This window comes from Vulpes lagopus, chromosome 7 (assembly GCF_018345385.1).
Source record: "Vulpes lagopus strain Blue_001 chromosome 7, ASM1834538v1, whole genome shotgun sequence".
In the NCBI taxonomy this organism is placed as follows: domain Eukaryota; kingdom Metazoa; phylum Chordata; class Mammalia; order Carnivora; family Canidae; genus Vulpes; species Vulpes lagopus.
The window spans coordinates 55,289,630-55,317,522 of record NC_054830.1 but is presented as its reverse complement, the minus strand read 5'-3'; the positions used below and the strand labels follow the sequence as shown (position 1 = coordinate 55,317,522).

At 44.8% G+C, this 27,893-nt stretch overlaps 1 protein-coding gene across 1 annotated transcript; it reads left to right on the top strand.

The window, feature by feature from the left end:
• Nucleotides 1–2,857: 2,857 nt before the first annotated feature.
• On the top strand, nt 2,858–27,498 carry ISY1 (ISY1 splicing factor homolog). Its single transcript, XM_041764749.1, has 11 exons — nt 2,858–2,989; nt 5,080–5,102; nt 6,175–6,226; nt 7,188–7,253; nt 8,666–8,708; nt 12,083–12,195; nt 15,110–15,227; nt 19,642–19,764; nt 21,362–21,483; nt 26,538–26,624; nt 26,987–27,498. Exons 1-11 carry the CDS (start codon nt 2,987–2,989, stop codon nt 27,092–27,094), a joined length of 858 nt encoding a protein of 285 aa, XP_041620683.1. The 5' UTR covers nt 2,858–2,986; the 3' UTR covers nt 27,095–27,498.
• The last annotated feature ends 395 nt before the right edge of the window (nt 27,499–27,893 follow it).

Here is a 27,893-nt window from a genome sequence, read left to right as displayed (position 1 = left end):
TGGGCAGCCCTGGTGGGCCAGCGGTTTAGTGCCGCCTTCGGCCTGGGGTGTGATCCTGGAGACCCGGGATGGAGTCCCGCATCGGGCTCCCTGCATGGGACCTGCCTCTCTCTCTCTGTGTGTCTCTCATGAATAAATACATACAATTTTTAAAAAACCCGAATTTACAGGGGGGGCTAAGAAACACAGCATAGGGTGGAATGGTTGGCACAAAAAAAAGGCAGCGCAGCGCTATTGTCTCTTCCTTTCCACATTTGGCTATTATATCTCAGGAGCCAGACCTATGGGGTGGAGAAAAAAAAACAAGATAGGATACCAGTAGGGCAAGGCCTGTAAATATTAAATTTGGTTATTTGGGCAGCCCCAGTGGCTCAGCAGTTTAGTGCCGCCTTCACCTCAGGGCGTGATCCTGGAGACCCAGGATCCAGTCCCATGTCGGGCTCCCTGCATGGAGCCTGCTTCTCCCTCTGCCTGTGTCTGTGCCTCTCTCTGTGTCTCTCATGAATAAACAAATAAAATCTTTAAAAAATAAATAAATTTGGTTATTTAAGGGCTAACAGAGCTTTTACAAAACCCCTGATGGAATTGGGTAAGGGCACATAATAGATGAGACTGCAGATCATGGGGTTTTTGAAACAATTATTGAGAATTTTACGTAGATTTGTTCTGAGTACCTTATATATAGTTGCCTCTTTTAACAATAGCTCTGTAAGGCAAATGTCCCAATTTCATGATGAGGAAAAATGAGAACAGAAAGGTAAGTACTATTATGACAATTTCACAGACTAGAAATTAAACAGGTTGAGTAAGTCATCTGAGGCTGTTTAAATTGTCTCAAAGGGATCCCTGGGTGGCTCAGTGGTTTAGCGCCTGCCTTTGGGCCAGGGCGCAATCCTGGAGTCCCGGGATCGAGTCCCACATCAGGCTCCCTGCATGGAGCCTGCTTCTCCCTCTGCCTGTCTCTCTTTCATGAATAAATAAATAAAATCTAAAAAAAAAGTCTCAAATGAGAAGGAGGCATAAACAGAGAGATTAGTCACGTAGCAGAATGGAAGAAGGGTGCTGCAGGCAGAATGAACACTATGGGCAAAGACAGGATCAGTATGCACAAAGGAAGGACATTAGCTGACTGTGGCAATGGTATAATCAGGATGCTTTTAGTTTTAAGTACCGGGTAAATCTGACTCTTACTTGTTTCAACACTAAAGAGAGTTTATTGGTCTACATTACTGAAGACTGAGCAGTGCACTTGAGGCAAGGTCTCATTCAGCAACTCACTGATGTCACCAAATATGGAGTCTTGCCCTGTAGTCTTAAAGTGGCTTGACAGCAGCTTCTGGTATTACATTTGTTATGTCTTTTTAAAAAATTTTTATTTATTTATGATAGTCACACTGAGAGAGAGAGAGAGAGAGAGAGAGAGAGAGAGAGAGAGGCAGACACAGGCAGAGGGAGAAGCAGGCTCCATGCAGGGAGCCCGACTTAGGACTCGATCCGGGGTCTCCAGGACCACGTCCCGGGGTTAAGGCAGACGCTCAGCCACTGAGCCACCCAGGCTGACCTCTCATGGTTCTTCCATGTCTGAGTTCAAGATGTTTGCTGCCTTAGTCCCTCTTGGCGGTGAACAGAGAGGGCAAGGGAAGACACGTCCACGCTTTTCATGGTACTGCCTAAGTGGCACAGATTCTCTCTATTCAATTCCCATTGGCTACCACATAATCACAAACCCACAACTAGCTGCCAGAAAGGCGGGAAGATGGAATGCAGTTGGGTGGCCATAGGTCCACCTAAAACTTAAGGAGACAACTTGTCCTTATCATGGTTCAGGCAGGCGCTCCCGGTGTCTGTTTTTCTAAGTACTTGTCTGTCCTGTCTGATCCTGAACCACAGGTCAGCTGCTTCCCCCGCTGGCTTGTGCGTCTGGGCTGGAGCTGAAGTGCCAACACCGGCGAGCTCCTCCGGCAGAGGCCCTCACCACGGCTGCGGCACCTCAAGCGGGAGCCGCTGGAGCGCGCTTACTCGGCTACCGTCCTTGCCCCGAGTTCCCAGCACAGCTCTGACACCACCGTGCGCGGCCTCTCTCGCGGGTCTTCGGAGGCCAGAGTGTGCCCATCACACTGGCTGCCCGCATCTTTCTGGGCGGGGACACCGCCTCTCGAACCAACCTCCGCCTCTCAGTCCGGAGCTTTCTCTTCCCTGGGCCTTACATTTCTCTCTTTTTTTAAAGGAGTGTGATTTCGAGCACTGGTCGGGCTCTGATGAGCCCCGCGACTCCAGGAGAAGAGCTCGGAAGCTGCAAGGCCCACGTAAATGACGGGGCAACGCGAAGGGGCTTACGAGGCCGGCCCGCCCGGTGGGGCTCGCGGAGCGCACGCGCTCTCCCCGCCCCGCCCCGCCCCGGGCTGGGGCTGCGGCTGCGGCTGCGGCTGCGGCTCCCGGCGCTGCCGAACCCCCTTCACGCACGCTGGCTCAGCGGCCCAGCCCGCCGGTGAGGACTTCGCCCAGAGGCATGAGGACGAGCGGCCTCCAGAAGGGCGTGTCTGCTCTCCCCAGAAGCCACGGGGGGGCGGGGGGGACAGCAAGCAGCTCGCGCTCCCCGCCGCCGCAGGACCAAGAGTTAACCCGAGACCGTCTGCACCGGTTATCGCCAGAGCAAAACCAGGGGCGGAGCCCAAACGTGTCCGTCTCACTACTCAAGCGCAATTTCGCCAACGCCCCCATTCTTACGCGCGTCTGGGTGCAACGTCCGGACGTCTAGGGAAGGCCCGCCCTGCGGGAGCCCGCTGCCATTTCCTCCTCCCGGTGTCAATTCTCAGTTCACTTCCGGCCCCTCACTTCCGGTCCTTCCCCTTTGTCCTTCCGACGGAGAAGTCCGTGGTGTGGGCCGCGGGAGTGCCTCAGTTCCCGCCAGGGTCGGCCTCGCCCGAGGCCGTGAAGCTTCGGGGGCTGGGGCCGCGGGGCCCCAGGGCGGCGACCTCACGCAACCATGGTGAGTTGGGTGGGTGCGTGACGGAGGGAGCGGGCGGGCGGGCGGGCTGTGAGGGTTCCTGGCCGTGTTCGGGCACTCGCGGTGCAGGGGCGCAGGCCCCTGTAGCTTGGCCTTCTCCTCCTGGCTTCCGCTGTCTCAGGTTGTGGGGGGTGAGGGAGCCTCGGGGCGGAGTCACCGGCTCCGGCCGCCTGTCTGCGTCGGCCTAGCGCTCTAAGTTACCGCTCGGGGAAACTGAGGCACGGAGAGGCGCCGGGAGGCTCCCAGCCGCGGAGCCCGGCGCGGGCCCACCTGTTTGTCCCCAAGACCCGCTCGGGAGATGGGCAGCGGTTGTGACCACGTGTGTCTGGGGGGTTTGAAGGTTTATTCGTGAGAGACAGAGAGGCAGAGACACAAGCAAGCTCCCTGCGGGGAGCCCCATGCGGAGACTGGATCCCAGGACCAGGGATCACGCCCTGAGCCCGAGGCAGGCGCTCAACCGCTGAGCCACCCGGGTGCCCCTAGGCCTTGCTTTCTTAATGTCTGCCGCGGTGTCCGGCCGGGCACCGGCCGTGGGTGTTGAGTGACGTGGGATGCTCGGCCCCGTGCTGCCCCAGGAGGGTGTGCTCCGTGTGGTCCGAGTCGCCTGGTGGCTTCCCCAGGCGGTCAAGAAGCGCTCCCTGCGTGTGGCTGTGAGAACACACATAGCGTTGGCACACAGAAGCTGCCCAAGCAAGTCTGTAACCATGATATTTCCATTAAGTGAAGCCCCCATAGGAAGGACGCGGCGCAGCGACGGAGTAGAAGTATTGCAAGCTCTTGGAGAGTAATGAGCCCAAGATCCCAGGATGGAGAGAAGCCAGTGGGCTAGAAGCAGCCCTTTCTGTGGGAGAATGACTGCCTTACACTGCCCTGCTCAGCCTTGAGGCTCTTTGTTCCTGAACTCTAACAAACGGGGGATCGCACCTCTCCATTCCCAGCAGGGGAGAAGGATCCCTGGGCCTGGATATTTCTGGGCGCAGGAGTTGTTGGTTATTTTATGACACCATCAACATCACACGTTCCTATCTGTGGGCTTACCTAACCCTGGGTACATGCCCTTACCACATTGATTCGTTGTTTTGGGGGAAAGTTCCAGTAGGTTCCCCCAAAAAGAAGACCCTTGGCTAAATTGCCAGCACCTAGTATGGTGTTTTAAAAATGGAGTAAGCATTGAGAAACATTAAATTAAATATTTAGAATCTCTAGGATTTAATGAAATAGATAGGACACTGCCTTAGCCTTCAAGATGGCTTCCTCTGCTCTGTTTTATTCCTTAGTAGGTAATGTGTTCATGTGCCCACCAAGCCTTTGCCAGGTTTGCTTCTGTGTTCACTGAAAGGGAGAGCCAGAAAGGAGATTTAAATTAAGCTCATTTTTGCTGAGTATCTATAAACTGCATACCTGATATTTTCATGTATTTTCCTCATTAACTCATCATGACATTCTCTGTGAGATAAGAGGTTTGATCCCTGTTGTAAAGGTGTGGAAACTGAGAGACTGCTTCTCAGGGATGGTAAGTGGAAGACCCGGGGGTAAAATTCAAGTCCCTGATTTAGGAAGTACTCTTTTTACTTATGCTACAACCCAGAAAACATGTTCTGTGCTCGACGCTGTTTCATGGACAATTGTCTTGACACTAGTGTGATGGTACTTACATAAAACTCAGGTTGGAAAAGCCAGTCTTTTCTTCCTGAAATTCTCCTGGCAGGAAATAGTCAATTGGGATGCTGAGTGGAAAGGACCATGGTGGTTATAAATCCAGACAAAAGGTAGCAGCCCCAATTGGGAAGAAGGGACTGCAGAAGAACTTTCTGGGATGGTAATGACACAGGTGATACATTTTGAAGGATGGTTAGGAATTAGCCAGATCCAAGGGTGTGGGGACAGTGGAGGGAGCAGTGTAAGTAAAGACAGGATTTGGACGTCATTTGATTTTTGTTGTTGTTAACAGTGTACATATACTAGTTCAAACTGCGCTTGTGACTGTCCTTGTGATAACTTTTCTCTAAGAAGTACATTAAAAAAGGATATTTTAAACATGGGCATTTTTTTTCTCTTCTCTATTCTTTTAGGCCCGAAATGCAGAAAAGGCCATGTAAGTATCAGCTCAATTTTGTCCATAAATTTTATGTAACTTAATTATCTCCACAGAGCACTTTTTGTGTTTATTCCTTTTGGTATGTTTCTTTCTCTATGTGTGTTAAAATAGTATTCCCATATTTGCTGTTAGTTTTCCCCGCACATATTCACTGACAGATCCTAGGACTTATACTGGATACACATTCGTTCACTTGGGAATAGTGCAGGGGCTGTGAGAGTGACAACTTGGCATCTCATGATACTACCTTTTAACATCTGGATGTCTTGCTCACCACAGTGGTCTGATCAGTACAGTTTCCCAGAGTCTTTAATGCACAGTCTAAGTAAAATTGATACTTGGGTGTTTAAGAACATTAGTGGCCTTTTTTTTTTTTTTTTTAAGATTTATTTATTTATTTATTTATCATAGACAGAGAGAGAGAGGCAGAGACACAGGAGGAGGGAGAAGCAGGCTCCATGCCGGGAGCCCGACGTGGGACTTGATCCTGGGACTCCAGGATCGCGCCCTGGGCCAAAGGCAGGCGCTCAACCGCTGAGCCATCCAGGGATCCCCATTAGCGGCTTTTTTAAGTTCCACTGTTGGAACAGGGAAACCCATAACTTTAAAATAAAATTAAAAAAGAAAAAAAAACCTCATAACTTCTCTGTAGTGTCTTAATCTCTTGCACATGCTCGTGTATGCTCTCTTTTTTTGTGAATAATAATTATCATTAAAAATATAGCATATATGAATAATAGTAATGAATGGCTTTTGTTATGGTCATGAGCAGATCTTCCCCATCTAGGAACCTGGGTGATAAATCTGAGCAGTATCTTTTTTAAATCTTTTTTTTTTTTTTTTAATTTTTTTTTTTTTTTAATTTATTTATGATAGTCACAGAGAGAGAGAGAGAGGCAGAGACACAGGCAGAGGGAGAAGCAGGCTCCATGCACCGGGAGCCTGACGTAGGATTCGATCCCGGGTCTCCAGGATCGCACCCTGGGTCAAAGGCAGGCGCCAAACCGCTGCGCCACCCAGGGATCCCAATCTGAGCAGTATCTAATGGAGTCTTCTCTCTTCCTGGTAGGACGGCCTTAGCAAGATTTCGCCAAGCTCAACTGGAAGAGGGAAAAGTGAAGGTTGGTGTAAATCTTCCTCATGAATTATAAAGTATCAAGAACAAATGTGGTAAAACTCCCTCCTGAGCAGACTAGACTTCCTATTCGTTTCACTGTCTGTACTTGTTGACATTCTTACAAGTCTGCACACTTGAAGTGTAGGTGTACCTCTCTAGCTGGGGCAGCGTAATGATCTAGCTGATGCTTCTGCCACCGCCTCTGTATTATGATGGTTGGCTTCCCATATGATCCGAACTCTGTCTAATATTGAATAATAGGAAGTGCTGTGGAGCAGCTCTAAGCGGAAACCAATAAATGTCTCAACATATAGAGGCTCAGCCAGGTCAGGAATAATAGGTACCACTGTTTCAATACTTCTGTTTTTTTTTTTTTTTTTAAAGATTTTATTTATTCATTCATGAGAGACACAAGAGAAAGTCAGAGACACAGGCAGAGGAGAAGCAGACTCCTTGCAGGGAGCCTGATGTGGCTCTCGATCCCAGGACCCTGGTGATCATGACCTGAGCCAAAGGCAGTTAGTTGCTCAACCACTGAGCCACCCAGGCATCCCAGTACTTCTGTATTTTTTTTTAAATTACACACATACATGCTCATGTGCTCACATACATGTATGTTTGTTCTAAACACTGATAGCCATTATTTCTTAAGATAATATGAATATACCATGAAATGGATATAATCTAGCTTATTTAGCCCTCTCTCTATTACTGGACTTTTAAGTTGTTTCCATTGGTTCACTCTACTAGATACAGTGCAGTGTATGTATGTTTTTGCGTGTATACTTACTTCCAAAGTAGAGACTGTGGGATGAGATATAAGGCTTGATGAAGATCATCTGGACCTGAAGCTTCACATGTATTTTTAGACTGTTCAGCATTTAGTCTTCAGGGGTTAATCAACTGCAAATACTGCATAAAGCTTGTAATTATCCAGTGGTAACATGTATTTTCCTGCTTCTTAGGAAAGAAGACCCTTCCTTGCCTCAGAATGTACTGAGCTGCCCAAAGCTGAGAAGTGGAGACGACAAGTATGTTCTGGGTGAATTTAGTCTTAGTAGAAGTGACAAGTTTCTGATTGTTTCTTTTTGAAATGAAGTGTAGTTGACACAGAATGTTCCATTAGTTCAGGCGTACAACTAATGGTGTCAGGGGACACCACAAGTTCAGCTACCATCCGTTACCATAAATGCTATCACAATATTATTGACTATATTCCCTATGCTGTACCTTTTTACCCACGACTTACCATTCCAGAACTGGAAGCCTGTCCCTCCCATACTCCCCTTCACCATTTTGTCTACCCCCACCCTCTCGCCTCTCACAATCATGAATTGGTTCTCTGTATTTATCGGAATGCTTCTATTGGTTTATTTTTTTGTGTTTTAGATTCTACATATAAGTGAAATCATATGATACTTGTCTTTCTCTGTCTGACTTACTTCACTTAGTATAACACCCTCTAGGTCCATTCATGTTGTCATAAATGGCAAGATCTCATTCTTTTTTTATGGCTGAGTAATATTTCATTGTGTATATACATTACTTCTTCCTTGTCTATTCATCTTTCCCTGGGCATTTGGGTTGCTTTTATATCTTGTGTATTGCAAATAATAGTGCAGTTAACATATTTTTTTAAATTAGTGTTTTCATTTTCTTTGGGTAAATACCCAGTAGTAGAAATGTTGGATCTATAGTATCTCTATTTTTAATTTTTTTAGGAACCTTCATACTGTTTTCCATGGTGGCTATATCAGTTTACGTTCTCACTAACAGTGTGTGAGAGCTCTCTTTTCTGTACATCTTTGCCAACACTTGTTATTTCTTGTCTTTTTGATTCTAGCCATTCTGACAGGTGTAGGGTGATACCTCATTGTGGTTTTGATTTGCCTTCTAATTGTTCTTATGTAAATGATTTTTTTTCCAGAATTCTAAGTTGTTGGTTTTTTTTTTTTTTTTTTTTAAGATTTTATTTGTTGGGGTACCTGGGTGGCTCAGTCAAGCATCTGCTTTCAGCTCAGGTCATGATCCCAGGGTCCTGGGATCCCTGCTCAGTGGAGAGTCTGCCTCTCCTTCTTCCTCTGCCCCTCCCCCTGTTTGTGCTCTCTCTCTCTCCTCATTGTCTCTCAACTAAAATCTTTTTTTTTTTTTTAAGATTTTATTTATTTATTTGACAGAGAGAGAGAAAACGCAAGCAGGGGGAAGAGGCAGAGGGAGAGAGAGAGAGAAGCAGACTCCTCACTGAGCAGGGAGCCCAATGTGGGGCACGGTCCCAGGACCCTGGGATCATGACCTGAGCCACAGGAAGACACTTCACTGACTGAGTCACCCAGATGCCCTTAAGTATTTTTAGTTACTAATTTTGAGTTGTTTTTTCTGTGCTTTCAGATACATTCAAGAGTCATGAGAATTTACTGTCTTTTTTTTTTTTTTTTTTCCACAGATCATTGGAGAGATCTCTAAAAAAGTGGCTCAAATTCAGAATGGTAAGCTAACCTGTTTTGAAGTGTTAATTCTCAAATCCACAGTTAGACTTGGGGATTTCAACACTTTTCTCTCAATAATCAATAGAACAAGTAGAAAAATCAGTAATGACATAGAAGAACTGGACAATAATATTAATCACTTTGACATTTATAGGATACTCCCGGGGATGGACATTTGTCAGTATCTGGAGAAATTTTGATTTTTACAACTTGAAGTGCTACTGGTATCTAGTGGATAAAGCCAGGAATGCTGCTAAGCATCCTACAAAGAATTATTTGACCAAATATCAATAGTGCCACTGTTCAAAAATAATTCAAAAGGAGGGGATCCCTGGGTGGCTCAGTGGTTTGGTGCCTACCTTTGGTCCAGGGTGTGATCCTGGAGTCCCGGGATCAAGTTTCATGTCGGGCTCCCTGCATGGAGCCTGCTTCTCCCTCTGCCTATGTCTCTGTCTATATCCCTGCCCCTCTCTCTCCCCCTCCACTCTCTCTATATGTCTCTCATGAATAAATGAATAAAATCTTAAAAAAAAAATTCTAAAGGAAATTAAAACCTGAGTAGTCCTATATCTATTTAGGAAATAGAAATTTTTTTTTAAGATTTTATTTATTTATTCATGAGAGACACAGAGAGAGAGAGAGAGAGAGAGAGAGAGAGAGAGAGGCAGGCCCCATGCAGGGAACTCGACGTGGAACTCAATCCCGGGTTCCCAGGATCACGCCTCAGGCTAAAGGTAGCGCTAAACCACTGCGCCACCCGGGCTGCCTCTTTTTTTTTTTTTTTTTCTTTTTAGATAAACTCTATGCCCACTGTGAGGGTTGAGCTCATGACCCCAAGAACAAGGGTTGCTATGTTGTACTGACTAAGCCAGCCAGACACCACTATATCGTTAAAGAGATTGAATTCATACTTTAAAGCCTTCCAGCAAAGAAAACTCCAAGCCCAAATGGCTTCCATGGCCAGTTCTACCAAATTTTAAGGAAGAAATAATACCAATTTAACATAGTTTCTTCCAGAAAATTGAAGGGGAAGGAATACTTCCTCATTTGTTTTATTAATTTTACTATTAGCATTACTGGATGCTAAAATCAAAAAGAGACATTACACGAATAGAAAAAAACTGTCACCTAATATTCCTCATGTGTATAGACACAAAAATCCTCAACAGAGTATTAGCAAACCAAATCCAGCAATTTATAAAAAAGGATAATAAATCACAACCAAGTGGGATTTACCCTGGGAATGCATGGCTGATTCAGCATTTAGAAATTAATATAATTCATTGTATCACCATTCTAAAATAGAGAAACCACATGATCCTTTCAGTAAATACAGAAAAAGTATTTGGTAAAATTTAACATTCACTCATGATAACAACTCTCCACTAATTGGGAATAAGAGGGAATTTTCTTTTTAACCCTGATAAAGCACTTCTATTTTTTTTTTAATTTTTATTTATTTATGATAGTCAGAGAGAGAGAGAGAGAGAGAGAGAGAGAGAGAGGCAGAGACATAGGCAGAGGGAGAAGCAGGCTCCATGCACCAGGAGCCTGACGTGGGATTCGATCCCGGGTCTCCAGGATCGCGCCTTGGGCCAAAGGCAGGCGCCAAACCGCTGTGCCACTCAGGGATCCCTTTTTTTTTTTTTTTTTAATTTTTATTTATTTATGATAGTCACACAGAGAGAGAGAGAGTGATAAAGCACTTCTACGAAAAAAACCTATAGCCAACATTATACTTAATGGTGAAAGATTGATTGCATGTTTTCCTCCTAAGAGCAGGAACAAGGCAGAGATACCTCTTCTTACCACTTCTGTTTGAGGTCATACTGGAATTCCTAGTCAGTACAGTAAGGCAAGAAAAGGAAATAAAAGGCACACAGATTGGAAGGGAAGAAATATAATTTTCTATTCCTGGATTATGTAGAAGATCCCAGGAGATCTATGGAATGATTTCTAAAATAAATAAGTGAGTTTAGTGAGGCCACAGAATAGAAAGTCAATACACAGAAATCAATTCTACTTTTATAAACCAGCACTGAAAATTTTTTTAAAAAGTGCTCTTTACAAGAGCGCCAAAAGACAGGGAATACTTAGGTATAAATCTAACAAAATACGTGTGCAATCTGTATGCTTAAAACTACAAAACACTGATGAAGGAAATCAGAAAAGACCCAAGTACATGGAGGGATACACAGCATTCATGGATGAGAAGACTCAGCATAGTAATGATGTCACTTCTGTCTTTTCAACTACTCACAACCAAAATCCCAACAGATTGTTTTTTGTATAGGTTGCCAGATTTTTTTGCTACATTTTGAGTGGAAAGGCAAAGGAGCTTGAATAGCCAAATAGTTTTGAAAAAGAACAAGATTGGAATATTCATACCACCTAATTTAAGATTTAATATAAAAATTTTTTTTTAAATTTTTGTTTATTTATGATAGTCACAGAGAGATAGAGAGAGGCAGAGACACAGGCAGAGGGAGAAGCAGGCTCCATGCACCGGGAGCCCGATGTGGGATTTGATCCCTGGTCTCCAGGATCGCGCCCTGGGCCAAAGGCAGGCGCCAAACTGCTGCGCCACCCAGGGATCCCTAAGATTTAATATAAAGCTACTGTATTGCAGACGATGTGGTATTGGTGAGAGACAGATGGTTGGAACAGAGTAGGAAGTATAGAAATAGGGCCACACATGTGGTCAGTTGACTTTTGACAATGGTACAAAAGCCATCGAATGGAGAAAGGGAGGGATACTTCCTTGTGACAGCCATGTGATATTTTATTCCAACATATCAGGGTTCATTAGCTATTCTCCTTCCTCTGGTGGGCTGCCCCAGCTGCTCCCAGCTCTTGGCCACCATAGACCACATCTCAGGAAAGTCCCTTGTGCATATTCCTTTATATAAGTCCCTTAGGCTTAATTCTTACGGTATAGTCTCTGCCAAAAGATGTCCCCGTTAATAACACATTGCTTTCCTGAGAGGGTGAGACCAACACAGAATGCTCACAGGCCCTGGTGCTTAGGCCAGCCTCACTGCATCTTTTCTGGTGTTGGATGCTAGGTTCTACCACCACGAAGATGTTTTAATAGTTGTATGAATGGAACTGCCTGCAGTTCTTGTTTGCTTCAGTTTATATTTCTTCAGTTACTACTCAGGATGTTGTTTTTCAAGGATTTATTCCCCCTTGGGCTGGTGGGAACTCTGTTCATAATCCTTGCCTTTTCCTTTATGGGATGTTGATGGTTTCTTTAAATAAGTTCAAATGTGTATTTTTGTGCTGTATACCTTCCTAAGTGTTGACGTTCATTTTTGAGGGTATAACATTGAGTGCTGTTTTGAGGAAATGATACTAATGTGTTTGTTTTCTAGCTGGTTTAGGTGAATTCCGGATTCGTGACCTGAATGATGAAATTAATAAACTGCTAAGAGAAAAAGGACACTGGGAAGTCCGGATAAAGGAGCTGGGTGGTCCTGATTATGGGGTGAGTACATGGAGAACCCCATGGATCCTGGGGGTCAGCTAGCGAGCTTTGTCAGGCTGGGTAGCTTTGCATCCCCTACAGCTCCCAGCCCATGCCTGCCACAGAGCAGGCACCTGAGCAATGAAAGGTTTGGAAAGTGTCCATTGGATGTGGATAGGAAGCATGGAAAGGACCCCATAGCACAGCCCTCAGAGCAGACAGGGCACCTGAGTTTACTGTCCAGTTTTCTTGAGTAAGCCACTTAATCTCTCTGGGCGCCTCTTGTTTAAAACTGAGCCTGCCTGGCTCATTTTGTGAAACATGTGACTCTTGATCTTGGGGTTGTGAGTTTGAGCCCCATGTTGGGTGTAGAGATTACCTAAAAGAATACAAATCTTTTTTATTGTTTTTAAAGATTTTATTTATTTATTCATAGAGACACCCACACAGGGAGAGAGAGAGAGGCAGAGACACAAGCAGAGGGAGAAGCAGGCACCATGCAGAGAGCCTGACGTGGGACTCGGTACGGGGTTTCCAGGATCACGCCCTGGGCTGCAGGCTACGCTAAACTGCTGCTCCACCGGGGCTGCCCAAGAATACAGATCTTAAAAAAAAAAAAAAAGAAAAGAAAAATGACCGTGGTCTCTTTGCATCATCTCTGAGCTCCTTGGGAGTCAGGGCAGCCATTGTTGGGTTCTTTACCTGAGGGGGTCTCAGGGGCCCTCCATTCTTTCCTTTCTTTGAACTTTCATAAATAAAATCCTCTAGACTAGCTGTTAGGTTTTTAGGACCAAGACCTATATTGTGAAATACATGTATATAAACTCTCTGTCATAACCTGATACGTACAAAAATGTACTGAAAAAATAGTACGTGTGATGCATGTTGATATCCTATTCTGTTGTATTCTGATGTAAAGGATCAGAAATGGATGATTGTGACCCACTTAATTGATTTCATCACCTACTCCTGGGTCTTGACTTTAAAAAATACTACCCCAGAGCCCACCCTGTTTGTTTGTGAAGAGAAGTATCTTAGGTCATTTGACCTGATCATTGAGCTGTAATGTGTTAGGCAGGAAATATGTGAAGTTTTCTGACATGCTGGTATTTGCATTTTTATGGAAGTTTAACACAATTCTCACTTTAGTACCTGGAGTAAAAATGAAGGAGAAGCATTCATGTTTCTTGAGCCCTGGTTCTTGGCACTGCCTCTCTCATGAATAAATAAATAGAATCTTAAAAAAATATATATTTATTTTATTCATGAGAGACACAGAGAGAGACAGAGGCAGAGACACAAGCAGAGGGAGAAGTAGGCTCCATGCAGGGAGCCCGTCGCAGGACTCAGTCCTGGGTCTCCAGAATCAGGCCCTGGGCTGAAGGTGGCGCTCAACTGCTGAGCCACCGGGGCTGCCCCCAACTGTGCTTTATTCACTAACAGTTTATCAGAAACATATTTTCATGTCAGTAACCATTTGTATCACTATTTTGAAAAGCATTTTTGAGAAAGTTGGAAAGTTAGTACAGAGAATTCTCATATACCCTTCTTACAGATTTACCAGTTTTTGACACTCTGCTGTATTTACTTTGTCATTTTATATTTGTACTTTGAGATTTATTTTTTCTGAACCATTTGAAGCTTAATCATGCTTCCTTACCCTGAATAATTAGTATCTCTGTGTTTTCTTTTTTTTCTTCTCTATGTATTTCCTTTTTTTTCTCTGTATATTTTCTAAGAGTAAGAATGTTCTCATAACTGTGTAAAGTTATCAAGTATAACATTTAACTTTGGGGAACCCATGGTGGGTCAGCAGTTTGGCACTGCCTTTGGCCCAGGGCGTGATCCTGGAGACCTGGGATCGAGTCCCACGTCAGGCTCCCTGAACGGAGCCTGCTTCTCCCTCTGCCGGTGTCTCTGCCCCTCTCTCTCTCTCTCTCTCTCTCTCTCTCTCTGTGTGTCTCTCATGAATAAATAAATAAAATCTTAAAAAAAAAAAAAAGGACAGTTAACTTTGATATGATCATTTTATCCAACCTACTTGGCTGTTTCACTGATTTTCCCAATAATGTCCTTTTTAGCATTTCCCCTTCTAAGACAGGACCTCATCCAGAGTCACATAATACATGTAGTTGTTGACATCATCATTTTTTAAAATAAATATTTTATTTATTTGAGAGAGAACATGTGAAAGATAGTGAGAACAAGTAGAGGGAGGGGCAGAAGGAGAAGCAGACTCCCCACTGAGCAGGGAGCCTGATGCGGGACTTGAATCCAGGACCTTGGGATCATGACTTGGACCAAAGGCAGACACTTACCTGACTGAGCCACTCAGGCACCCTGACATCATCATTTTTAATGGATAGAATTCTATCATCAGGATGTATTTCATTTGTCTTTTACTGCTTGTCATTTAAGTTGTTTACAATTGTTTCTTTAAGCTTTTGTCACTTAGGTTATGTAAGTGTTTTCCTAAGGCAATATGAAGTTTGATAAGAGTCATCATTTTTAAGGTATAGAATATATTCCATCCTTGACTATGCTGTAATTTAATTTAAATCATCCACATACTGTTAGGTATTTTTTTTTTTTTTAATTTTTATTTATTTATGATAGTCACAGAGAGAGAGAGAGAGGCAGAGACATAGGCAGAGGGAGAAGCAGGCTCCATGCACCGGGAGCCTGATGTGGGATTCGATCCCGGGTCTCCAGGATCACGCCCTGGGCCAAAGGCAAGCGCCAAACCACTGCGCCACCCAGGGATCCCCACATACTGTTAGGTATTTAGGTTGATTTTAATTTACCAAAAAAATGTATTTTCTGTGTACATCAGTATTTTCCCACATTCAGTGCTATTATCTTAAAGTATATTTGCAAACACGGAAATAGTGGGTTAGAAGATCAGATCCATTTTCTCTTTTTCCTTACCAATAAGAAAGTTGGTCCTAAAATGCTGGATCATGAAGGGAAAGAAGTCCCAGGAAATCGAGGCTACAAGTACTTTGGAGCGGCGAAGGATTTGCCTGGTGTCAGAGAGCTATTTGAAAAAGAACGTGAGTAACTGCTCATGTTTCTCTCATTGTTGATGATCATCATAACAGATCTGTAGGCTAAGTGCTCTTCCTGTATTGTTTCTCAGCTACACAGCAGTGGGGTCAGAATGATTGTTCCAGACTTTTTTTTTTTTAAGATTTTTATTTATTTATTCATGAGAGACATAGAGAGAGGCAGAGACACAGGCAGAGGGAGAAGCGGGCTCCCTGCAGTGAGCCCAACGTGGGACTCAATCCCAGGACTCCAGAATCAAGCCCTGATTTGAAGCCAGATGCTCAACCACTGAGCCACCCAAGCATCCCAGTTGTTCCAGATTTTAAATGAGAAGCTGTAAGTTCCAGGAGTTGTAGTCATAGGTCCAGGGCACGCAATTGGGGCTATGCAGTGGATCCAGAATTGACTGGTGCCAAATTCTCACTCTTTGCATGTGCCAGTCTTACCACGAATGAAGAGTTTCCCTGTTTGAAGTTTCCTCAGATGATCAGAGCAGGCTCCACTGTTCACTGAAACAAGTTCATGTTTCAGATACTTACTAGTTGAAAAAAATCCTACCTAAAGAATGAGTACAACATTGGGTGGAACCCCAGTGGGTCTAAATGGAGAAAAGTGGATTCACACTGCTGGTCCCCTCACCTGTACTGCCTTCTCCCTTCGTTGCCTTGGGGAGCTTCAGCCAAACTTTGGCCTTCCCAAACGCAGTTGGAAACCACTAGCCTGGAGTGTTCGTGGATTTTAATTTTGCATTTTAGGAAAGTAGTCTAAAAACTTTATAGAAAAAAGTATGAATAGCAGAGAAGAATGACTCCAGTATTTTCACCACTGTTGGTATTCTGCTGTGTTACCTTCCAGTCAGTTTTTCTGTTGGTTTAAAAATATAATTCTACCTGTATTAAGCCCTGCTTATTTTTAAATTAATTATGCCCAGACTGTTTTGCATGCATTATTAATAACACTTAAAAATAATTCAGGGTAGGGGCACCTGGTGGCACAGTCGGTTAAGTATCTGACTCTTGATTTTTTTTTTTTTAAGATTTTATTTATTTATTCATGATAGACAGAGAGAGAGAGAGAGAGGCAGAGACCACAGGCAGAGGGAGAAGCAGGCTCCATGCAGAGAGCCTGATGCAGGATTTGATCCTGGGACTCCAGGATCACGCCCTGGGCCAAAGGCAGGCACTAAACCGCTGAGCCACCCAGGGATCCCTGACGGTTGCGATCTCAGGTTCGAGAGATCAAGCCCTGTGTCATGCTCTGCGTTTAGCAGGAAGTCTGCTTGAGATTCTCTCTCTTCCTCTCCCTCTGCCCTACCATCCCCACCCCACTAAAAAATAATCTTTAAAAATAAGAATAATTCAGGGTGCTTATTAGCTCACTTGGTGGAATGTGCAACTCTTCAATCTCAGGGTTGTGTGTTTGAGCCCCATGCTGGGTGTAGAGATTACTTAAAAATAAAATCTTTAAAAAAGGGGATCCCTGGGTGGCGCAGCGGTTTGGCGCCTGCCTTTGACCCAGGGCGCGATTCTGGAGGCCCGGGATCGAGTCCCACATCAGGCTCCCGGTGCATGGAGCCTGCTTCTCCCTCTGCCTGTGTCTCTGCCTCTCTCCCTCTCTCTCTCTCTCTCTCTCACTATCATAAATTAAAAAAAAAAAATCTTAAAAAAAAAAAAATCTTTAAAAAAAATCTTTAGAAAATAATTCTTAAGTTTAAGTATTATGCTGTTCATTATGAAAGTAATATAGTTTTATTACAGAGAAGTTGTAAAATACAGAAAATCAGGGAAAAAACCCTCATATTTTCACATCTTGTAGATGACAGTTGTTGACCTATTGGGGCATGTTTCCTCCCAGTTTTTATTTTTATTTTTATTTTTTTAAAGATTTTATTTATTCATGAGAGACACAGAGAGAGGGGCAGAGACACAGGCAGAGGAAGAAGCAGGCTCCCCACAGGGAGCCCGATGTGGGACTCGATCCCCGGACCCCAGACCCCCAGATCAGGCCCTGAGCCAAAGACAGACGCTCAACCGCTAAGCCACCCAGGTGTCCCCCTCCCAGTTTTTAAAGGGAAGTGATAACCCAACAGTTTGGTCAAAGAATCAAAGCTGATAATTTAAGAAGAAAAAATTCTTATGTATGAAAATACATGTGCTGAAGGGGGGGCTCCTCTATTGAGATTATGCTCTACATGTTACTTTTTTTAATTTGCATTTTTCTAAAAAAAAAATCAGTTGTCAATTTTTTAAAATAAACAAAATGCTTAAGTCTCTCTCTCTTTTTTTTTTAAAGATGATTTTTTATTTGAGAGAATGGAGGAGAGAATGCACAAACAGGGAGGAGGAACAGAGGGAGAGGGAGACCAATGCGGGGCTGGATCCCCAGGCCTGGAGATCATGACCTGAATCAAAGACAGGTGCTTAACTGAATGTGCCACCCAGGAACTCTGAAAGTGCTTAAGTCAATCTTAATGAGTCTAATTCAGATAGCACTGTCCCTTGGTGCTATCTGGGTTCCCCCATACCTGTGCCCCTGGATTACTGGTAATTATAATTATCTATTTTGGTACATTTCCTTCCAGGCCTTTTTTATGCACTTACATGCTTATTTCATCAGCTAAATTTCATCAGTATGAGTGAGAGATGACTCAACCCCAGTTCGGCTTAGGCAGAAAAGTAAATTTATTGACTCACATAACTGAAAAACCCATGGGTAGTTTGTCTTCAGGAATAGCTGATTCCAAGTCACATTTGCTCCATGTTGCAGTTTTGACTTCCATCCTGTGAACTTCTTTTTCTCTATCTGGCCTTCTGCTTGTGGTGGCAAGTGGTCCATCATCAATTTACATTTTGTCCTCTCTCAGCGAGAGATTTTTTTTTCCCCAAGCAGTTCAGGCAAAACTCTTAGAATTGAATCTGGTTGGCTTTGATTGGATCATAGTCCCATCCTTAAACCAGTCCTCGTGACTGGGAGGAACACAATGTTCTGAGTCGAGTCAGCCCAGTGTTAGCCCTGTACTTGGTCCTGGGTATAGCCAGCATGGTCAGGGGCAGGGACCAAGAGTGGTGGAGGGGCAGACAGAGTTGCTGTTACTAGTGTCAGGGTGATGGGTGGAGGCCTGCCAAGACACGGTGGCTCCCCCATACCTGTTGTGTTGTGTTCTGCATTGATATCTTCCCATCCTTCTGCTTAGAGCTCTGTGAGTGGATGTGAAGGATTAAAAGCATATGAAACTTCACATAACCATTTATGCATTGGTAGACCTTTAGCTATTTCTAGTTTTCCAGAATTATAAAACTTCTGTTGATCTGATGGTTGAAGATATAATATTTTTACTTTTTGTTTCTTTGATTACTAATGAAATCAATCATTGAATTTAGTTACTAATTAAAATTGTTATAAATATGAATTTTTTCTTCTGGAAATAACAGCTTTTACTCTTTCACCTATCTGTTGGGTTATCATTTCCCCGTTGATTTTTTTTAAGATATTTATTTATTTATTTATTTTTAAATTTTTTGCCAATTTTTATTTTTATTTATTTATTTATTTATTTATTTATTAAATTTTTTATTTATTTATGATAGCCACAGAGAGAGAGAGAGAGAGAGGCAGAGACACAGGCAGAGGAAGAAGCAGGCTCCATGCCCCGGGAGCCCGACGTGGGATTCGATCCTGAGTCTTCAGGATCGCGCCCTGGGCCAAAGGCAGGCGCCAAACCGCTGCGCCACCCAGGGATCCCTTTTTTAAGATATTTAAAAAATTTTTAGTAATCTTTACACCCAACATAGGGCTTGAACTCATGACCCTGAGATCAAGAGTTGAATGTTCCACTGACTGAGACAGGCAAGCGCCCCTCCCTTTTGATTTTCAAAAATTACTTAAATATTCTGAGTAGTTCAGAATATTAGTCTGAAAATATTTTCTTCAGGACTTTCTCATTTATCTTTTTGATTTGTTTTTAGTTTCTTTTGTCTTATCTATATACTTCTACTTCTCCATCATATTTTTTTCATTAAACCTCGCGACATTTCCTGTGTTATCAAAACATCCGTGAAATAGTGAAAGAGGGGCTGTAGTGACCCCATTCCATACTCATCCTGTGGTTTATAGCCCTAGTTATTCTAGGTTTTCACAACTCTGTAACAACCTACATCTCTGTCCATACAGCTTTGCCAGAGTTTGTTTTTGTTCTTTAAGATAAATTTCTTCTCAATAGACTAATAGGGTTAAAGATTTCAAGACTGATTTAAAAAAGGTTTTTACCACTTACATAATTCTGTTTCTAGTATAGGAAGTGCCTATGTCCTGGTATTTTCTTGAGCACAAATACTCCCTGCCTGTGTAACATGGTACAGGATGCAGGCTCCGGGGTAATTGTGGTGGGGTATTTAGCTAAGTTGATGCTGTTTCTTCTAGCTCTTCCTCCTCCAAGAAAGACACGTGCCGAGCTCATGAAAGCAATCGATTTTGAATACTATGGTTACCTTGATGAAGATGATGGTGTCATCGTGCCTTTGGAACAGGAATACGAAAAGAAATGTAGGTCTACAAGCATTTCATTTTCTCTTTTCTTTCTTTTTTTTTTTAAATAAATTTATTTTTTATTGGTGTTCAATCTACCAACATACAGAATAACATCCAGTGCTCATCCCGTCAAGTGCCCCCCTCAGTGCCCGTCACACATTCACCCCCACCCCCCGCCCTCCTCCCCTTCCATCACCCCTAGTTCGTTTCCCAGAGTTAGGAGTCTTTATGTTCTGTCTCCCTTTCTTATATTTCCCACACATTTCTTCTCCCTTCCCTTATATTCCCTTTCACTATTATTTATATTCCCCAAATGAATGAGAACATATAATGTTTGTCCTTCTCTGATTGACTTACTTCACTCAGCATAATACCTTCCAGTTCCATCCATGTCTGTCTTTCTTTCTTTCTTTCTTTCTCTTTTCTTTTCTTTTCTTTTCTTTTCTTTTCTTTTCTTTTCTTTTTTTCCTTCTTTCAAGATTTTATTTATTCACTCATGAGAGACACATGAGCAGAGAGAGAGGCAGAGACATAGGCAGAGGGAGAAGCAGACTCCCTGTAGGGAACCTGATGTGGGACTTGATCCCAGGACTCGGGATCACGTCCTGATCCGAAGGCAGATGCTCAACCACTGAGCCACCCAGGTGCCCCATGAGCATTTCATTTCATTATAAATGGCATCTGGTTTCTGTTCTGTCTTTGAAAATGGAGAGAGGCAGAGACATAGGCAGAGGGAGAAGCAGGCTCCATGTACCGGGAGCCCGACGTGGGACTCAATCCCGGGTCTCCAGGATTGTGCCCTGGGCCGAAGGCAGGCGCCAAACCGCTGCACCACCCAGGGATCCCGAAAATGGATTTTTAGATAGTGCTCTATGCTGGAAGCAATTTTGTTTTATTGCTAATGGACTTCGGAGGAAATGAGCTACTAATGACCTCACCCTCAGTAACTACATTGCGGTGCAGGGCTGTGTTTGGGCCAGAAGCAGCAGGTTGGGGAAGCCCAAGAGTGACATTGGACCTATTCCCCATCCACCTGGAATTCATCATCTGGATTCCTTCCCATGTTGGCCTTTCTTGAAATCAGGAAATGGTCCATTTAAGTAGCTTTTAGATCTGCTTTGAATATAGCTAATATGTTATTAGTGTAGAGCAAATAAGGTGGCTCTTTCTGAGTACTTTCCCCATGCCAAACACGGTGCTAATAAGTGTTTTATGGATACTGTTCTGAAGCCTCATGATGGCCCCGTGAGGAATAAGTGAGTGCTAATCTTACTGTGGTGTGTTGAGTTTGTGCTTTGGGTGCAGGTGGTCAGGAGTCTGAGCCCTTTTCTGGCTAGCTGTACTGCTCTGTCTTCTTTTTCACATGAGTGTGTCAGGAAGCCACTCAGTTTGCTGAACTGGAAATGATCTGGGGACATCCCCTAGAAAGCTGCCTTGTTGTGATTTACAGCTAGAGCTATGGTATGACTAGACTAGATCTCATATCCCACTCCTGCTCGCCAGGACGAAATGGAGGGTGTTCCTCTTCAGAGGGGACATGTAGGCCTCACCCTGTATTGCGTGTAAAGCTAATTTAGAGGCCTAAGCAGCACCTGCTCTTTTGTTTCTCCAGTCAGGGCTGGATTAGTGGAAAAGTGGAAAGCAGAGAGAGAAGCCCGGCTGGCAAGAGGAGAAAAGGAGGAGGAGGAAGAAGAGGAGGAAGAGATCAATATATATGCTGTCACCGAAGAGGAGGTACTGTGGGCAAAAGGGGCTCCAGTGCTCACTGCCTTTTGCTCCGAGCCACGAAGGCTAGGCCTTGGGAGAGTCAGTGGAGTGGTAGGAAGGCTCTGCTCATTGGTGAGGGGTCGGGGTCCAAGCCTAGCCCTGCCCCTATTTCTAGCTGAGAACTCCCCATCCTCACATGGAAAATGGATATGAAGATCACCTCTCAGCATTCCAGGGAGGGTTCCAGAAAGGAATTGCCGTGAGGGCACTTTGTAAACTGTACTTTACACCCAGAATTACTTACCTGCTTTTTAGTGGTAGGTCCTCCTGAATATACTGCTGTTGGACTTGTAAACACATTTGAAGCCATATGAGTTCTGGCTCCTGTCCTTATCATTTCTTGTTATTTTTCTTTTTTTTTTTCTTTTTTTTTTTTTTTTCTTGTTATTTTTCTATTCACTTACTTATTATTATCATGTTTTCAGATTAAATTATAGATCTATTGTATTTGTTGCTTATACTTTACAAAGTACCAGGGCTTTGTAAACACCAGATTAGGTGGCTTAAACACCAGAAATGGGTTTACTCAGAGTTCTAAAGGCTGGAAGTCTGAGATCAAGGTGTCAGCAGTAGGTCTCATCTTTTCTTTTTATTTATATATTTTAAAATTAAAAAAAATTAACTTATTTATTTATTTACTTATTTGAGAGAGTAAGAGAAAGCATAAGCGGGGTGGGGGGCAGAGCAGAGGGAGAAGTAGGCTCCCCACTGTGCAGGGAGCAAGCAGCCTGATGCAGGGCTCCATCCCAGATCTCTGGGATCACGACCTGAGCCAAAGACACACTCCCAACCAACTGAGCCACACAGGCACCTCTCATCATTTCTTTTTATTTTTTTAAAAGATTATTTATTTATTTATTCGTGAGAGACACAGAGAAAGAAAGACACACAGGCAGAGGGCGAAGCAGGCTCCATGCAGGGAGCCTGACGTGGGACTTGATCCCAGGTCTCCAGGGTCAGGCCCTGGGCTGAAGGCGGCACTAAACCGCTGAGCCACCCGGGCTGCCCTCATCATTTCTTTTTAAATGGCAGTGCCAGTAGCTCCTCTGCAGTCTTAACACCCCCATACCCTCATGTTAGGAATAGAAACCAACCTAGAGCAGAGAAGGGACTTATTCAGAAGGTCACAGTTGAAAGTGGAGGTATTATCCTGCCTTTCAGGCAGAGCCTCCTAGCTCTAGGCTGTCCTGCATGGCAGGTCTTGTTCCTTGGAAAAGTGAAGAAAGAATGAAATGGATTTGCTAGACTGAGAAGGGGAGGAGAATTAGCTGTGCATGGGCAATAGGTCAGGTCCTGTGTGAGGAGCTTGTCATGACATCAGTGACAAAGAAACAGAGAAGTTTAGTGACTTGGTCAACATCACATAGCAGACCTCAGGTTCTTGTGCAGGTCTGGCTCATAAGCAGTCGGGACAGTGAAGCATTTGAGGCAAGCTGGCAGCATGCTCTAGAAAGGTCCTCCCTCCCTCCCTTTTTTCCCTTTCCTTCTCTCTTCCTACCCTTTCCTCCTTCCTTCCTTCCCTTTCCTCCTTCCTTCTTCTATCCCTTTTTTTTTTCCTAAGTGGAGCCTAATGCAGAGCTTGAACTTATGACCCTGAGATCAAAACCTGAGCTGACATCAAGAGTCAGATGCTTAACCCATTGAGCCATGTAGGCACCCCTACCTAGGAAGATCTTTCTTTATTTTTTTAAAGATTTTATTTAATTATTCATGAGAGAGACAAAGAGAGAGAGACACATAGGCAGAGGGAGAAGCGGGTCCATGCAGGGAGCCCAATGTGGGACTCAGTCCCGGGACTGCAGGATCACGCCCTGGGCCGAAGGCAGGTGCTAAACCGCTGAGCCACCCAGGGATCCCTGGAAGGTCTTGTTTAGCTGCAAATATTCATTTGTCTCTCAGCAGATGTTTGCTAACATGCCAGGGGCACAGCAGTCAAGAAACTCTGCTTGTAGCTTAAAGTCAGTGGGGAGACAGTCCAGTGGTATAGTTGTTGGAAAACAGTGGCTGTCACAGTGGCTCTGAGATGGTGACATGGTGCGGGGAGAGCCTGTGAAACTTTGCCTGGGGAGCTGACCATTCAGCTGAGGCCTGGAAGATCAGAAGTTAATCAAGTGAGAGGCAGTGGGGGAAGAGTGTTCCAGGCAGAGGGGAGCAGCATGTACTGAGAGATGCTGTGGGAGTGTGAGGGACAGAGGACAGGCCAGTGTGGCTGGAGCATAGTGTGGGCCGCTGGCGGGGAGAGGAGAGGAGGCGGGAGAGAGGGGCAAAGCAGGATAAGCAAGTGCCCTGGTTCCACTGTGAGGAGGGTTTGCCTTTATCTGGAGAGCAGTGGAGAGACACCAAAGATTGTTGTGTTGTTGTTTTTTTTTTTAATTTTGAAATGATTTATAGGAAGTTGTAAAGGTAGTACAGAGGGTCCTGTGTATCCTTCACCCAGTTTCCACCAATGATTACATCTTCCAGAGTGATAGATAGTACAATATCCATGCTAGGAAACGGAGTTGGTGTAATGAGTGTGTAGAGTTTTGCATCTTTTATCACATGTGTAGATTTGTGGAATCACCATTTCTTTTTCTTCTTCTTCTTCTTTTTCTTTTTTCTTTAAGATTTCTTCATTTGAGAAAGAGAGAGTAGGTATGTGCATGCAGTGGGGACAGACAGAGGGAGAGAGAGTCTTTTTTTTTTTTTTTTTCATTAAGAGGTAAACTTGACTCTCTAGTTTGTTTTTTGTTTTTATTTTTTAAGATTTATTTATTTATTTATGATAGAGGCAGAGACACAGGCAGAGGGAGAAGCAGGCTCCATGCTGGGAGCCCGACATGGGACTCGATCCCGGGACTCCAGGATCACGCCCTGGGCCAAACGCAGGCGCTAAACCGCTGAGCCACCCAGGGATCCCCGGGAGAGAGAGTCTTAAGCAGACTCCATGATCAGCATGGAGCCAGACACAGGGCTCAGTCCCAGGACCCTGGGATCATGACCTGAGCTGAAACCAAGAGTCGGAGGCTTAACTGACTAAGCCACCCAGTTGTCTTTGTGACTACCATTTCAGTCAGGATACAGAAATTTTTCCTCCAGGCGCCACCCCCTTACAGAATCCTACCTCCCACCGTCCCCCATCCCTTGCCCCTGGCAAACTCCAGTCTGTTCTCTATCTCTAGATTTCTGTCATTTTGAGAATGTTGCATAAATGAAATCTTACTGTATGTCACCTTTGGGGATGGTCCCTACACTCAGCACAGTGCCCTTGAGGTCCAGCGAAGTTGTTGAATTTGAGTTCACTCCTGGGCAGCCCCGGTAGCCCAGCGGTTTAGCGCTGCCTGCAGCCCAGGGCGTGATCCTGGAGACCTGGGATCGAGTCCCATGTTGGGCTCCCTGCATGGAGCCTGCTTCTCCCTCTCTCTCTGCTTGTGTCTCTGCCTCTCTGTTTCTCATGAATAAATAAAATCTTTAAAAGAAAAAAATAAGAGTTAACTCCTGGGACACCTGGGGGGCTCAGCAGTTGACCATCTGGCTCAGGGCATGATCCTGGGGGCCCAGGATCGAGTCCCACGTCTGGCTCCCTGTGTGGAGTGGAGCCTGCTTCTCCCTCTGCCTGTGTCTCTGCCTCTCTCTCTCTCTCTCTGAGTCTCTCATGAATAAATAAATAAAATCTTAAAAAAAAAAAGCTCATTCCTTTTTATTGTTGAACAGTATTCCATATAGAGAGAATATGCAAGGGGCAAGTGTACAGGCTGGAGCATTTTCACAGGGTGAACCACCCCATGAAGCAAATACCAGCTGAAGAAACAGAACATGACTAGCACCCTAGAATAAGCTCCGAGCTTTTTTTTTTTTGAAATTGAAAAATTAATTTATTATGTGAAGAAACATAAACAATATTTATTAGAGTCACTGGCTGCACAGAAGTTTGCTCCTGCCCCCCTGGGTGTTACTTTCCTGACCTCTAGTAACCCTTATGCTCTTACCTGTTTCTGAACTTTATGTCTCTCAATAGAATCATGCATACTCTTTGGTGTCTAATGGTCATGGGTGTCTGTTTTGTTTTGTTTTGTTTTTAATTTATGATAGTCACACACACACACAGAGAGAGAGAGAGAGAGAGAGGCAGAGACATAGGCAGAGGGAGAAGCAGGCTCCATGCACCAGGAACCTGACATGGGATTCGATCCTGGGTCTCCAGGATCGCGCCCTGGGCCAAAGGCAGGCGCCAAACTGCTGCACCACCCAGGGATCCCTGGGTGTCTGTTTTGTGTCCAGTTTGGGGCTATACCAGATAAGACTAATGTGGCCTTTCTGGTTCATAGGCAGCTGTTTATGTTGAGTGCACACTGAGGAGTGGAATTATCAGCTCCTAGGATAAGCATGTACTGGGCTTCAGTAGATAGAGCTAAGCCATCTTCCAGAGCGCTGGGGCCGGTGTGCCCTCCTACCAGCAGCATCTCAGAGGCTCTGCCAAAGTGTTTCCCGCCAGCTCCACCTGGCAGTGGGTGTGCAGAGAGGCTGCTGCAGAGCATCTGGTCCCAAGACTGGCGAGTGGTGGGGCCCACCACCTCATAGGAGTCCTTTTTCCTCAGATTTCCAAGGCCACATTACTTCCTTAGGTTATTAGTTAATCTCTTTTGACTCACATGCAGACTCTGATTTTTTTTTCTATATGTGGTACAGTTTTAAATTTTAATTAAACAAAATAAGTGACATTCACAAAGTTCAAAAGCCAAAAAATATATACAGATCAACAAAGATTCCTTAGTGCTCTAGGTGCAGACATGCATCTGATTCTCACTGCTGTCACTAGTTTCTATTGTTTCTTTCTTTCCTCAGACAAAAGGTGCCATAATTTACAGAGTGCTTTGTTGCTTTTTAAATAGTTAACGGTGTGTCTTTGTGTCTTTCCGAGCACTGAACTTCTCATTCCTTTTGTCCTCTTAAATAGCTGTAGAGCTGTGCAATTTGTAGCAGTACCAACATGTGTTTAAATGGGCTCCTGCTCCCTGACTTTTTGGTTTTTCTGTTTGTAGTCTGATGAGGAAGGCAGCCAGGAGAAAGGAGGTGAAGATGGACAACAGAAGTTCATTGCCCATGTCCCAGTGCCATCCCAGCAAGAGGTAGGACAGAAGCTGGGTGCTGCCCTTGCTGGGGGGTTTCCCCAGTGCTGGGGGGGAGGTGACCCTCGTCTCTAAAGCAGACCACTCAGAGTAGGAGGGTGGGTTTTCCTCATCCTTCCGACCTCATGGCACCAGTCTGTGGGATCTGAGGAGGCAGGATCTCATCTGCTCTAGGGGGTGCTGAAAAAGACTGTTGTTCCCATGCTTCCACTGGGAAAGCATGGGGTTCTGGGAGATGCCTCTGGGTTTTGGCTCCTTGGTGGCCTCTGTCCTGGGAACCCACTCCTGGCTGGGATCCAGCAGGGTAGGGAGGGCGTGGCTGCAGAGGAAAGCCTGAGCCCTTGACTCCTGCCTATCCACAGATCGAGGAGGCACTTGTGCGAAGGAAGAAGATGGAACTCCTCCAGAAGTATGCTAGTGAGACCCTGCAGGCCCAGAGCGAAGAGGCCAAAAGACTTCTGGGGTATTAGGGCTGAGCTGGGACCTGCTCAGGGTCAGCAAATTTGCTGGGAGACCCTCATCCCCCCAGTGGCCCCTGGTGAGTCCACAGGGCTCTGCTGTCCTGGGATTGCATACGGGCTGGCTGGTACTACAAGGCGTCCTGCTACTCCTCTTACCTTTTCTTACCCCATCTCCTGATCTGAAGGGACAGGCTGCCTGTGCCTCCCTGGCAAGCTGTCTGCCTTCTGAACCCTTTAGCTGTCACTTTTGTACAAACATTTTGCTATTATAGGAACCCACTTATTTTTACCTTGAGTATGTAAAACAGGCTGCTAACAGGCTGCCTGTGTTTTATTTACCTCTCTTCTGTCATTTGCTGGGGAGGGAGGTCACTTGATGACTACCATTAAAAAGATGCATTTTTTCCTAAAAAGACTTACTGCTGTCTCCTTGAAGTGAGAAAACGTGTCAGCCTTGGGCCCACAGTCCCACGTGTCAGTTACCAGCCAAGGCTCTTCCTTCTGGGTTGAGTACTGCTCCCAGTTCTCCATGGCCCACTCAGCCTGCCACGTTCCCTCCTGCTCAGGTGGCAGAAATTTGTTTGTTGCTTCTGTTTTATGACTCATCCTGAAGAGAGCTATTTTTATTAAAGATTTTTATATGAAAGGGCAGCTTCCATGTCTGTAGCGTGTTCCGCAGGCAAGTGCTGGCAGCCCCAGGATGCAAGGTGGGGACAGAGGCCCAAAGCACACAGCCCCGGCGTGGGAGGGAGGAGACCCGTCCCAGCTCCCTCCATCTCACAGCCGAGGTGGGCGGCCAGAGCTGGCC

Bases quoted from the DNA above. Each gene is read 5' to 3' on its own strand.
- ISY1 (XM_041764749.1), top strand. The intron at 8,709-12,082 runs GTAAGCTAACCT...TTTGTTTTCTAG, and splicing joins AGTGGCTCAAATTCAGAATG to CTGGTTTAGGTGAATTCCGG. The intron at 15,228-19,641 runs GTGAGTAACTGC...TGTTTCTTCTAG, and splicing joins AGAGCTATTTGAAAAAGAAC to CTCTTCCTCCTCCAAGAAAG.